The sequence below is a fragment of the Xiphophorus hellerii genome, chromosome 7 (genome assembly GCF_003331165.1).
Source record: "Xiphophorus hellerii strain 12219 chromosome 7, Xiphophorus_hellerii-4.1, whole genome shotgun sequence".
Taxonomy (NCBI): domain Eukaryota; kingdom Metazoa; phylum Chordata; class Actinopteri; order Cyprinodontiformes; family Poeciliidae; genus Xiphophorus; species Xiphophorus hellerii.
Window position 1 is genome coordinate 13,104,759 of NC_045678.1, and position 13,286 is coordinate 13,118,044.

Sequence of the window (13,286 nt, forward strand, 5' to 3'; positions counted from 1 at the left end):
GCATTTCCAAAGTGTAAATAAACCGCTTACTATTTTCTGAGTGGTTTCTGCATGTGTGTCAAAGTAAACATGGACATGGGAAGTGGCCTTCAACCCTGATTAAATTACATCATTTCAGTAATCAATAATCAGGTCAAAACCTCTAAACTATTGTGAGGAACTTGTTGAAAAATACCCCAAATTTGACTCAAGCCATAAGGAATAAAAGCCAGTTCTGTCAAATGTTAAGGAACTTGATTCAAACTTTTTGTCATGTTGTGTGGAAGTTGATGTGGACCCACAGGCACAAACGTCAAATGGACGGTGAAGGTTTAATGAAAATAATTCTGAAAAAACAAATTTACAAGCAGCCGGGAAATTACAAAAGCAAGAACAAAACTGGAACCAGGAACACAAGGAGCATAACGGCGGGTAAACAGGAATGGTTGGGATTTAAAAGGAGGAACCAGCAAAGAGTGCAAGCAGGAAAAGGGTTTAAATACTGAGATGATGAACACTGGAAAAACAAAGACCTGAGCTGATGAGCTAAGGGGGTTATGGGTGTGAGGGGAGCGAGAAAGAAAAAGGAAGTGACAAATGGGAGCCAGGGAAAGCACACTGGGGACCAGAAAATGAATCTAACACTAAAGAATGACTAAACATGATAAAACTATCTAAGAAAGGATAGACACAACAAATTCACCTAATAAATTAAAATCACTAACAAAGGACTGAACCAAAGTAAAACAGAAATACGGGTCATCTAATGAACGAAAAGGAACCAAGGAATACAGAAATTAGTAAAACCCAAAACTAACAACCCAAAATCCTAACAACTTCAAAGTTTAAGAGGCAAAAATATACTTATTATTCTCATATTTACAAAACAGAAATAGAGTCACTTATGACATAATTTTTGCTACACAAGGAAAGTTTATCCTGATTTTTTATGAGACAGTAAGAAACAATATTAGATCTCATGTTCCAATTTCTTGGATATAACTGTGGGTCTCTGGTTTCAGTTTATTGCAACAAGTTTTGAAGAAGAGGTTCAGCAAATCAAGGAAAGAGCTTCCCATTTGTCTTTTACATTTACGAGCTTTTTACACTCGTTATAATTTAGCAATAATATTCATTAATTTAAATGTGATGTGCTATTTTCAGCACAATGGTGCTACCTGCAGGTCAAATGGTATACAACACCAGTTGCTGATTTAAATACTAAACCTATATATAAATGTATAGGACGAGAAAGTCTCTGTATCCCTTTATATCTGGCAATCTACACAACATAGTAGAGGCAGCATCATGCTGTTCAAAGTGGCTGGGAAGATGGATGCAGGTAATACAGGACTTTCTTAAAGGATAATGTGTTAGATTTAGTAAAACTAATTAAATATGACTGAGGTTCACTTATTTTCATGTAAGACAATATGCCAAAAAATGTGTGACATTAATTGAAGCAAAGTATTAACTAATATTACACATGTATGCAACACTGTTTAGACCTTTCTCTTTGTAACAATATGTTCTTTTTCCTTTTATTTCACTATGATGAACAACTTTTTGTTGGCCTATAAGACAAAATCTGTCTGTGGTTTCTGTATGATTGGTAGATCCCCTTTTCTTATCTTTACAAGTCAAAATTCAAACAAAAGCAAGTTAGTGATTGGATGTCGATCGACATGTGACACATATTGTTAACTTATTACCTGGAAGAGTCAACTTCTCCACACCTAGGTGACACAGGAGTTCACCGTGAAGGTTAGGCAGGCTCCTGTTCCTCGTCGAAGAGCATCTGTTTCAAGTTTCTACAGTCGGTGAATGTTTTAGTCTTCGACTTAAAAAATGACAACAGGAAGGCATTTCGGATGGCAAAAACAAATTCTTCTACTAGCAGGTAGGCTTTATGTTTCTGTTCATTTTTATTTTTTGTTAAACAGCCCCTGCCACACCTTTATGGTAGTATCACTGTTGTTAATCAGTAACTATTCCATTGCTGTGCTACTTAAAGCAGGATAATGTTTTACTAGAAAGAGATCAGTTGGTTAAAATAATATTTCAAATGAATATCAAGATTTCACTCCCCCTAATTGAAATAAAAAGTTACTGACATAGAGGGATATTGTTCTTGTGTTGTCATGTTTATCTTTTTGTTTTGCAGTTTTGCCCTGCTGTTGGAGTGTGGAAGTGTCTATCAAAGAAAAGGAATACAGGGTGGCAAAAGGAGATGATATTACACTGATCTGTTCCTTCATCCCTGCTAACCCTATAAAAAATAACTTTGTCCTGGCATGGGACGTTGTGGGAATCCCATCGGTAAGATGTGCAAGATCTAGGGCGTGCTGTGGTGGCGTAGGGGATAGTGCGACCCACGTTTGGAGGCCTTGAGTCCTCGTCGCGGGTTCGATTCCCGGACCCAGCGACATTTCCTGCATGTCTTACCCCCTCTCCTTCCCCCTTTCCTGTCAGCCTACTTTCATATAAGGGACACTAGAGCCCACAAAAAGTTACCCTGGCGGGGTAAAAAGAAAAAAAAGATGTACCAGATCTAAAGCAGAGATGTTTTCTGGGTTGTTTCTAGTATGTTGGTGGTAAATTGCAGGTTTATGATACAGTGAAAGGGTCTAATCTAAATCAATTCACTTTGGAAACTGTGGGATCAGTTGATCACTCGGTTGATATTATCAATTGAAAAACTTTGGAGAAGTTTTAAAGTTCTCCAAATAACTTAATTTGTTCGCATTTTATCATGTTACAACCACCAAATTTTAATGTATTTTGTTGTGATTTTCTCTGACCAACACAAAGAAGTCCATACTTCTGAAGCTAAAGGAAATTAACATGTTTATGACATTTATTTGCCTTAAGAATTTCAATTAAACATAGTGTCTATGCAATGAAATAAATCCGATTCGTGCCTTTATTGGATGTGATGAGGTAGTGACCTTTGTCCAGTAGATGATGAATGGGTGAATGAGTCAGAACTGCTTTACGCACAAAACTGCAGTCCTGCTTAAACGGGTCAGAAAAAGAAAATACCCCTGTAAGCATTAATTGAACACATTTTGTTTTCTAATGCTTAGTAAATTGTCTTTGATAAGAGCACATAAAGTATTTTAAACTGAGGAAATGTGAAAGGTTAGAATAAATATTAGAAATTATGTAACAGCTATCACTATGATGGATCTGTATTGTCATGAAGGATTGTAGTGACTTATGGATTATCTTTTTCTATCAAATCTGCATTTTCCTCCTCCAGAAAGCAGTGGCCTCCTTCTTTTTGAACAGTCCTGTTGACATCGCTCCAGCATATGAAGGAAGAGCCACCCTGGAGGTTGATATTGACAGGGGATTAGCGACGCTCCACTTAAAAAAGTTGACCATGGAAGACAGCCGCCATTATCAGTGCAGCGTCAGAATCCCCAATGATGACGAGGGAAAACCGATCGCCTCTACTTCTGTTTTAGTTCTAGGTGAGATTTAACACAAGGGTGAGCTTTATGTTCTTGATTGTCTGTCTGTCTACATTTATTGATAAATACATATTGTATATAAATATTTAGTTTAGTTCTAAACTCAAATGGAGAAGAAGGGATATTGAAGTGGTAGAGACACACTTAAAGAGGTTCGTTGACAATATTACCCTTTTTTTATTTCAATCAGTAAGATCTTTACGGTAAACAGATATTTCTACTTCAGTAAATGAAAGATTAGCTCATTTACAAGGGGATTATTATCTTCTATTTTTCTTTTCACTGTATTCAGTATTTATGAGTTTGTGTTTTGTTTGTTCTGCTGTGATCTGTCATTTACTCTAGATGTCGTCAGAGTAAACGACATCTACTCAAGATTTCTTTTTACCCTATTCTGTCTTCACCTGCCATACTCTTGCTATTTTGTGTAGATACATACTTTGCAAAAATAGTCATACTGCATTGCTTTATCTTTCTCAAATATGTTTACATTACAACCATGTACTTTAATGTCTTCTAATAGGATTACATGTTGCAGTCTAACACAGATCAGCACGTAATTGTAAAGTGGAAGGAAACGATTTATTGTCAAAATCTGCAGCGTTACACACTGGAGATGATTTTCTTCATCAGGAAAAGGAAACGGATGATAGCTGATGGGAAGTTGAATGGAGATAAACACTGTCCAGTACTGGAGAAAAACCTTTTATAAGCTGCAAAAGCCTTTAGTTCTTCTGGCAGATGTGACGCCACACTTTTCAAATCTCTAATTGTAAATAAATGTTGGAAACCACCTATTTTGATTGTTGTACTTCACAATTATGTAATACATTGTGTGGTTTTCCCCTTAGTTAAACTGTAATGTGCTACATAAAATGTTGCAAAGAACATGTAAACTAAACTCTTTTGTAAATTGCTCAAGTTTTTTTTTTTTTACATAGTTGGAAAATAGAATAAGGGGTGTCCTTTACAGATTGACTGTATTTATATCAGAGATGGAAAAACAGACACTATATTGCAGTTTATGTTTAAATCCAATACATTTTCCATTTCAGAGCCTCCCTCTAAACCAGTCTGCACACTTCAGGGACAAGCACAGTATTTCACCGACATCACACTCACCTGCAAGTCTGAGGAGGGTTCCCCAGCTCCGGTCTATACCTGGACAAGCTACAGTATTGAAAACATTCCCCGACAATTTCCCCTGAAGACAACACAGGGTATGCATTAAAACCAACCATGTTTTAAAGAAACATGTTTATGATCCAGGCTGGTGTGTATGTTGCCCATATTCTGATTAACAAGCATGATGTTGTTGCAGAGGATGGAGTTCTGTCTCTCTTCAATATTACAAAGGAGACGTCTGGCTTCTTTATCTGTCTTTCAAAAAATGACATTGGTTCTGCAAGCTGCAACTTTACCTTAGCTGTAATGCCTCGTAAGTATTTTAAAACATTTAAATCCAACAACTTGTGTGAATGCCAGATCAGTTTCCATCATGTGCTAGAGTGATGAGAGCAAGTCAGTGAAGACGAAGAAAAGCAGTTTCAGGATATTTTACAGATAAAAGTCTGAAACGTCTGGTGTATATTTGATTTAGTCCCCTTTTACTCTGAGAGCCCTGAATAAAATCTAGCGTAACCAACACTTTGTACTTTTCTATAGCATAAAATCCCAATAAAATACATACAGTACATACAAAAGGTGAAAATGTTTTGGGTGTACTCTGCTCTTTCAAGTCATTGTATTCCTTCGTTTTTGCTTTGTGAGGGTAGAAAAGTACACAAAACAGTTATCTGGCATTAAAAGTCATTGTTTTACCAACGCATTTTGAATAATTTAATTAGGTTGAAAAGGAAGCTGTTGACATCTAAATAAAATTTTATATAATCTTTTAGGAAAGCAAATGAAATTACTATGTTTATTCAGAAAGAATCTCAAAACACAATTTTGTTTCAAAAATCCCAGTCAGAATGTCTAGTTTTTTCCACAACAATAAAATTGTAGACCAACATAAATTGGTGAATATCCACACTTAATTACAACAACATTTATATTACTACATTAAAGATTGTTATCATTTACTTAAATTGCTTGATTCAGTTTCTCTTATTGTATCCATCTGTCTTTTTTTGTCAAAACAGTTCAAAGATGGAGTAATGTCTTTTCTGATTTATTCTCTTAGCCAGTATGAGCTTTGCATCCACTGGAATTATAATTGGAGCAGTTGCTGCTGGTCTTCTGGTTCTGGGGATTCTCATTTTCTGTTGCTGCAAAAGAAAGAGTAAAAACGAGGCTGATGACGAGGGGTATGCAAGCATTTGCTAATCAAATTAGCAAATCAACAAATGTGTAACTTTTAGAGTTTTCTGTGTCAAAGTCATGTAACCATTTAGAACTTCTTTGTTGTTTGTCTGCGTTTTAGTCCCCATGGAGATAAGGTGTATTATGACAAAGAAGGTCCTGAAGTGGGAGAGCCATACATGGATGACAAGTCAAACACTGAAAAGATGAAGCCTAATCAGAATGAAGACAAAGATATTGTTCCTCAAAGCAATTACACCACAGGTGGAGCAGGAAAGACATTTGATGATGACCAGCACAGTTATAGAAGTGGTTTAGAGAGGCACGACGGAAAGGGTAGTGATATAGATTCCCAGCGTTACCAAGGAGATCGGAAAGATTATTATCGTGGAAGCCGGGATCACCTGGACGATCAACGTGATTACAGCGGAAGCCGAGATCGTGACGATCAACGCAATCGGTATGGAAGTCGGGATCGTCTTGATGACCAGCGAGATCGCCATGGCAGTAGAGATCGTCTTGATGACCAAAGAGATCGCTACGGAAGTCGGGATCGTCTTGACGACCAAAGAGATCGCTACGGGAGTCGGGATCGTCTTGACGACCAAAGAGATCGCTACGGAAGTCGGGATCGTCTTGACGACCAAAGAGATCGCTACGGAAGTCGGGATCGTCTAGATGATCAGCGAGATCGCCGTGGCAGTAGAGATCGACTTGACGATCACCGTGATCAAGACTTGTACCGTGGTAGTCGCGATCGCATTGATCACAGAGATGAGTAATATAAAAATGTATATGTTTAATGTTGACTTACTGAGTACTCTTCACAAAAGAGTACTTACTGAGTACTCTTCACAAAAGAGTACTCAGTAAGTCTCAGTCATTGTGTTCTTGGGCAAGACGCTTCACCTTCTTTGCCTGCTGCTGGTGGTCTGAGGGCCTGGTGACACAGAACTGGCTTCTGTCAGTCTACCCCAGAGCAGCGGTGGCTACAATGTAGCTCATCACCATCTCTGTGTGAATGACTGAATGTAGAGTAAAGCACTTTGGAGTCCTCTGACTTGATAAAGCGCTATACAAGTACAGGCCATTACCCTTTGACCCTTTGAGCTTATGACATAAAGAAAGGTACTATCCATGAATGCCTAATGTCTTAAATGGAATTTTTTTACATTTAAGACTCAGCAATAATTTAGTTTAAAATAATTAATGTTTGTGATCCAGACGTACTGAACTCCCCTGCATGAAAACCACAACTTAAAGCTGGTTATTCTTGGTGGCCCGTCTTTCTATAATTAAATGCCAATTAGGGCAAAGTAAATATACTGTGGATGAATTCACTGTTTAGAATAGTTTTGTATACTAAAATTGTGCGCTAAATACAGAAACTAATCATACAAGTGTATAATTCGTGTCATTATCCACCAGTCTGTGGCATAATATTACAGCCACTGAAAGGAAGAGTGAATAATTTGTTTAATTATGGCACCTAATCCTCAGTGGGAGCCAGAGTGGCTTGTAAAAATTTCCACATCCTGAGAAAATTAAAACTTTTTGTGATGTGAAATTTGATTGTTTTTCTGTTGAATTACACAGGATATGTCACATTAGATGTGGAAAAGGTTTTGAAGTGATTTGCAATGCTGTCAGTCTTGTATTTCAACAAGGGTGTATATATTTTGGGTTCCAGCTGCAAGATGTAGTAAGGAGAAATGCAATGCTCAAAGCTGCTGTGTTGAAAGCTGAAAATATTGGCGAGCTTAGGGACTCCAAAAACTGTGATCACTACATGACTGGTTCAAAGCATCTCTAAAACTTCACCAGGTCTGCAGTGGTCAGGATCCGTCAAAAGTGTAGAGGAGTGGGGAGCTTCTTCAGCTCAAATTGTTAAAGACATTAATTGTTGTTCTTATTGGAAAGTGTCAGAACACAGAGTGAATTTAAGTTTGTTGCTTGCAAAGAAATAGATGAGGGATGATTATGGCATATTGTTATGTTTGCATAGCCTGTTTGTGTTAGAAAAGGTTTTTATACTAAAATCTTTAATCATGTTGGTGAAACGAGCCATGGTTAGTACATGTGGAAACTAAGTAACTGTCAACCTACAAAATAAAATATACCGTATACTGAAATTTTAAATGATTAATTAAGGTTTTGCTTTGATAAATGTATTTGGGCGATTTAAATATATATATATATTTAGTCCTGTTCTGCATCTTTTAATGAAATTCGGGAATAAGTTTGTATAGTGTATGTAATCTTAGTTTATTTTGTAAGTACTATGTTTTTTTTTCATGCGTCTATCACACATATAAAAATAGATATAGGATTTTCTTTTTTGTTCCACAAAATCCATGTTAAGTGACTTAATCAATCATTTGTAGTGTTTTTTTTTGTGTATGTTCTGTGCAACCAAGGTGCACTTTTATATCGAGATTAATAAATTACTTTGGTGACACCATTAGCGTGCAACGATTTTTTCCTTCTTCTTTTTAATAAGTATTTTGTCAACCAGTTGAATTTTGTGGTTTTGTATCAGAGCCCCCCTTTGTCAGTGAAGTGGTACAGTCCCGTTAGACGCAGCCTGCCTCCGGTCTGGAGCAGCCGCACTCAGAGCGGACGTCGACATCATTAACATGCGGATAAAAGCCGTTTCACCATAAACACGGAATATATGATGAACTTTTACCGGTTGGCAGTTTTACTGGGAGCATCGGGTGAGTTTATTTCCTTTTGTTACAACGTGTTTAACAGCCTTTCTGTTCTCGGCAACAGCGCAACAGGTTGTGCCCGTAAACTTCAGCTTATCCCAAACCCGCTGGCCTCAGCGAGGAACCTGCTGAAAGGTTTAGGTTATGTTTTAACCTTCACCGAGCCAAACTAGACAGGCTCCCTTGAATAGCCGTGGCTTGGACAAATATTGTGAACTGTCTTCACATATTTTTGGCTTCTGGGAAAACCTTCCTTGTGCAATTGGCTGCTGGTTGTCATTAATCATTGTGAAAATTCCTCAGGGTGTTAAATATTTGCTGTTGGAAGAATTTGTGATACAGCAACACTGTATCAGCAAGACTGTTTAAGCTTTTCAAATGCATCAAAATTATATGTATTTGGAATAGTAAGTGTTTTTTAACAATTAATAGCAAAGGTAATTAATACAATTAGTATAACTGCATTATAACGGATAGGTTTTGTAATTTTAATGTATCTGCATTATACAATATACAAAGTATAACTGGTTAGGAAGAGTACAAAGCAAATATAAGTAATCCAAAAAGACAGCAGAAGTACGGACAATACTAGATAAACAATTATAATCTGCACTAGTGTCAGTAACAACAAAGATAGTAGGGGAAAAAAACAAAGTACAGCAATGAAATGCAAAATTACCTACATGGAATCTAAAATAAACCTTAAAATAATTTCCCTGCTGGGATGAATAAAGTAATTCTATTCTATTCTATTCTAAAAGATAAGTTTAGAAAATATCTCAAGCATTAACAATAAGTACTTGTAAAAACATCTCAAGAGGAAAGTTACAAACAGTTTTTCTATGAAGAGGTTTTTTCTTCCCAAGTGTCACTATATAAAAAAGTTCAGCACCTCTATATACCTTGTGGAGAATCTGCATCTACTTGTGAAAAATGTAGGAGGAGCTTCCAAAGACTGACAAGCTAAATAGGAATAAATCCACAAATTTGTTGTGAAATAGACTTTGCAGTAGTCAGGATTACTCACAGCAGTCATTTTCATAAAAAAATCTAATAATAATAATAATAATATGCGGACATATTATAAGGCAGATTCCATCCTGTGTAGATATGAGCTTCAAAGAATGTTTGAAATTAAGCTTGGAAGCAACAAAGCTTAATTTCTTCACTTCTGGGTGCTTTTTGAAATCTGCACAGGAATCCTCCATCAACCATTGAGTCTATTTTCAGTCTTATCAGTGGCATTTGTTGGAATAATGAGTCGATGTGAAGGAATCCACTGCAGGGAGAAAAAAGGCAGGAAATGTGACGGTTTTGGGAGGAAAAGCCTGACCGTGTTCAGGAAACGAGCAGCGTCCAGCAGCAGAGCTGCGACCTGGAATACCTCATACTGTTTTAACGGCTCCTCTAACACTGAAATAACACCTTCAGTCAGTGCACAGGTGGCGAGGAACCTGCCTCTTAAACCACAGTCTCGATCACAGTAAACAATGGTTAACACACGTGCTTCATGATGCATACAGACGTTTTCCTCTTTGCTTGTTCAAAACTCACCTCACAACAAGCTGAATGCATTCATGGAGCTGATGGAGGAACGGTTTGGTTTAAATCTTCAGTGGCTAATTGGTCTGTTCGGAGCCAGCTGTATGAGGCCGGACGCTCCTATTGGCTCAGAGTCCGTGACCTCCTTCCCCCCTCTCAGCTCCTCAACTGGGACAGCAGAGTGGGGAACAATGGTCAGCTCCATAAAGAAGGAAACAAAGGGAAGACCGCAGCTCCTCCACTGGAGGAATTCAGGATCTCAGTCCGCATTGTACACAATACTTTTTGCAGAACGTAAAGTTGTGAGGTTAAAGTTTATGGTGGAGGATCTGGAATATGTGACAAAAACGTGAAAAAACTGGATTTCCATAAAACAAGTATTCATGAGGCAGAAAAATAATCAGGTCGTGTTGGAGAATTTTTAAAAAATAACAATAATAAGACAAAAAAAATTTTGAAGAATAATTGTTACATTCATTTTTAAAGACTTAATTTTAAAATAACAAATATCTCATTTTAAAATATTTCAATAAAATCTAAATTAAAATATCCTAATGTTTAGATTTTTATTGTTTTTTAATAAAATTTAAAAAAATCTAGCTTGCTTTTTATCATTGTTTGAAAGACCAAAAGAAAAACATAAATGTATTACTATCTTTAAAAATATAAGAAATAATAGAACATAAAAAAAACTAACTGTGCATTTGTATGCAATTAATTCCTAAAAGAATAAAAAAAGGAAAGAGTTAAATCCCATGATGTATTTTTTTTAAATAGTTTTTAAATTACAGGAAAGTTCTGACTTTTTGAAGTATAATTTTACTTATAAAACATCAATAAATATCATTACTTATGAAAAACATATTCAAGTCTCTCAGCAAAGGTTCACTGAGCCTAATGGTCTTTCTCTTAGTGTTGTAAGCCAAAAAATAATAAATAGTAAAAATCAGCAAATTAGATTTCAGAGTCTGGTTTAAGTAATTTATTTTAAACAAGTTAATTAATTATTGTAAAATGTTTTTTAAAAAAAGTCAAATTTTTCTGAACGCTTTGTGCTTTAGGCCACTGACTGATAAGAACCATTGAAATACAACTACTGCATTATTAATGAAACTGGTTATTACAGAGAAGAAAAACCAGAACTAATTGTTCTAATCAGGGCCTGGCAATTTTTAATTAAAAGAGAGTAAATAAACATGGTAAACACAGGGTGAGTGCTCCTCCTGCTGCTCTGAAGGAAAGGCAAACTGGTGGACTTGCTTTTGTTTTCATTTCCTGTCTTGAGGGAAATGTTTAAAACCAGTTCCTGCCCCACCTAGAGCTAAAATGACTTTCAGGCATTACTCACGAGCATCTGACTGCTGCATCCCCTCCCTGTGTGATCACAGTCCCCCTGGCTCTCCTCAGTCCTCCCCCGGTCCCCCCACGTTACACTGGAATTTAACCTCCTGACCCCAAAGCCTGAACAGCAGAGGAGCCCCCCACACACCTAATCTCTGTTCCTGTCTTCTCCCGTTTTGATGCGATGCAAATTACAGTTTCTTATCCTGAATCTTCTGCACAGATAAAGAAGATCTACAGCTGTTTCTACAGAAATAAAACTGTAATTTACATGCATTTTCCAGCCTTAAAGAGGTTCCTTCAAAACCAGTAAGCTGCTTGAGCTATATGCTCTTCTGTATGACACTACAGGAGCGTCAAAAAAATAATTAATTTGCAGGTACAACAACAAAAAAATGCTATAAACCATTACCTGTTTCAAAGCTACCGTGACGTGAATTTTAATCCCAGAATTAAAGTCCAGATTATTTGGTCCAGGCTGTAGTAGGAACCGCTGCAAAGCAAAGTGTTTGTATGTCAACCTGGTCAGAAACTTTCCAAATTTCAGAGTGAAAAACACACTTTGGAAAATATTCAGGTGTGAAGCTGAAAGCAAGCTCGTTCAAGTCTGAAAGTTGGGTTGGTCAGATCAATTATTGCAGAGAAAAGATAGTATAGTAAGTTGTTAATAGGCCATTAAAAATTCAGGCCTTTATACAATATCGTTCATAATGTTTTATGTGGTTGCAAAGTGACAGCATGTGAAAAAGATAATGGTTGCTTAACTTATTTAATGTTTTTGTAAAGAACTGTAAACAAATGTCAATATGTTACATCAGCATTAAAAAGCCAATATAAACTAGAACACATTTATGAAGTGAAAACAAAATAGATGCTTTTAAAATTTTGGAAGAAACCTACAAGAAACTACAAAACATTTAACACTGGGGAAGAGGCTTTGATTTTTAATTTTTTTTTAATCTCAAATGCAAAATGTAAATAATTTTTGCACAATTTTGGATTAATCAATTATCTGATTGTTCTTTCAGCACATGGATTTTAAAATTGATTTCTGAGTTACTTGACGGTAACGTCAATAATTGATTCATCACGATTAGTGTAATTAATCACATCAGTCCTAGTTAATATACCAAATATCCAGGAATAAGAGTTCAGTTTGTACAATTGTTCTTTCAGTGTCATGAAAAAAATGTTAATCAGAGTCCATCTCTGTCTGTGCTTGTGTCAGTCTGCGTGTGTAATGGCATGCACGTCACAGTGCGGGACAAGAAGCAGTACGCCATGCTCTTCCAGTCCGTGGTCCTCCGGTGCCAGTATCATACGTCCTCCAGCAAACCTCCGGTGGTGCAGTGGTGGTACAAGTCCTACTGTCGAGACTCCACACAAGCCTCCTTCTCCCTTCCTGACTCTCTGGGCTACAAGGCCTCGGAGCTGGGAGCCACGGCCCAGGTGGAGTGCTCCGACAGCAGCCGGACGGTCCGGATCGTGGCCTCTAAGCAGGAGTCGTCTGTGACGCTGACCGAGCACTACAAAGACAGAGACGTTACCATCATAAACAGTAATGTTGTCAGCTTTTCCCTCCACGATGCAAAAGCACAAAGTCTTACAAAATATTTGGTCTAGTTTCTACTGCAAATGTCTCAGTGGACTTGAAATAAGACAAAACTAACTTACAAGTAACTTTTCAGCAAGATATAGGAGCTTATTTTAAGTCAATAATTTCTTAATATTGATGATGCTCTTAAGAAAAAATACAGGCTATAAGTGCAATAATCTGCCAGTGGAAAAAGACATTTTTCCCATGTTATAAGCAAGGGCGTAGGTTTGGTCTAAGTTTTGGTGGGACCTTACAACTTACTGAACTAATCAATGTAGATTTTCGTTTATTTATTTTGTTTTTGTTAAAGAATACATATGTTTCTTTTTTTGTAAT

At 36.8% G+C, this 13,286-nt stretch overlaps 2 protein-coding genes across 4 annotated transcripts in view; both read left to right on the forward strand.

The window, feature by feature from the left end:
• Positions 1 to 1,705: 1,705 nt before the first annotated feature.
• LOC116722572 (cell surface A33 antigen) lies at positions 1,706 to 6,594 on the forward strand. The gene is made up of 7 exons (XM_032566730.1): positions 1,706 to 1,879; positions 2,144 to 2,298; positions 3,242 to 3,455; positions 4,511 to 4,675; positions 4,777 to 4,893; positions 5,641 to 5,764; positions 5,881 to 6,594. The coding sequence occupies exons 1-7, from the start codon at positions 1,828 to 1,830 to the stop codon at positions 6,539 to 6,541; spliced, it is 1,488 nt and encodes a 495-aa protein (XP_032422621.1). The 5' UTR covers positions 1,706 to 1,827; the 3' UTR covers positions 6,542 to 6,594.
• Positions 6,595 to 8,334: 1,740 nt separating this feature from the next.
• The window catches only part of LOC116723527 (immunoglobulin-like domain-containing receptor 2), a 200,245-nt gene continuing 195,293 nt past the window's right edge, over positions 8,335 to 13,286 (forward strand). For all 3 annotated transcript variants that reach the window (XM_032568547.1, XM_032568549.1, XM_032568548.1), the window contains exons 1-2: positions 8,335 to 8,476; positions 12,582 to 12,911. In XM_032568547.1, the coding sequence (XP_032424438.1) occupies positions 8,434 to 8,476; positions 12,582 to 12,911 (373 nt within the window). In that variant the 5' untranslated portion in view covers positions 8,335 to 8,433. The remainder of the gene's footprint in view (positions 8,477 to 12,581; positions 12,912 to 13,286) is intronic.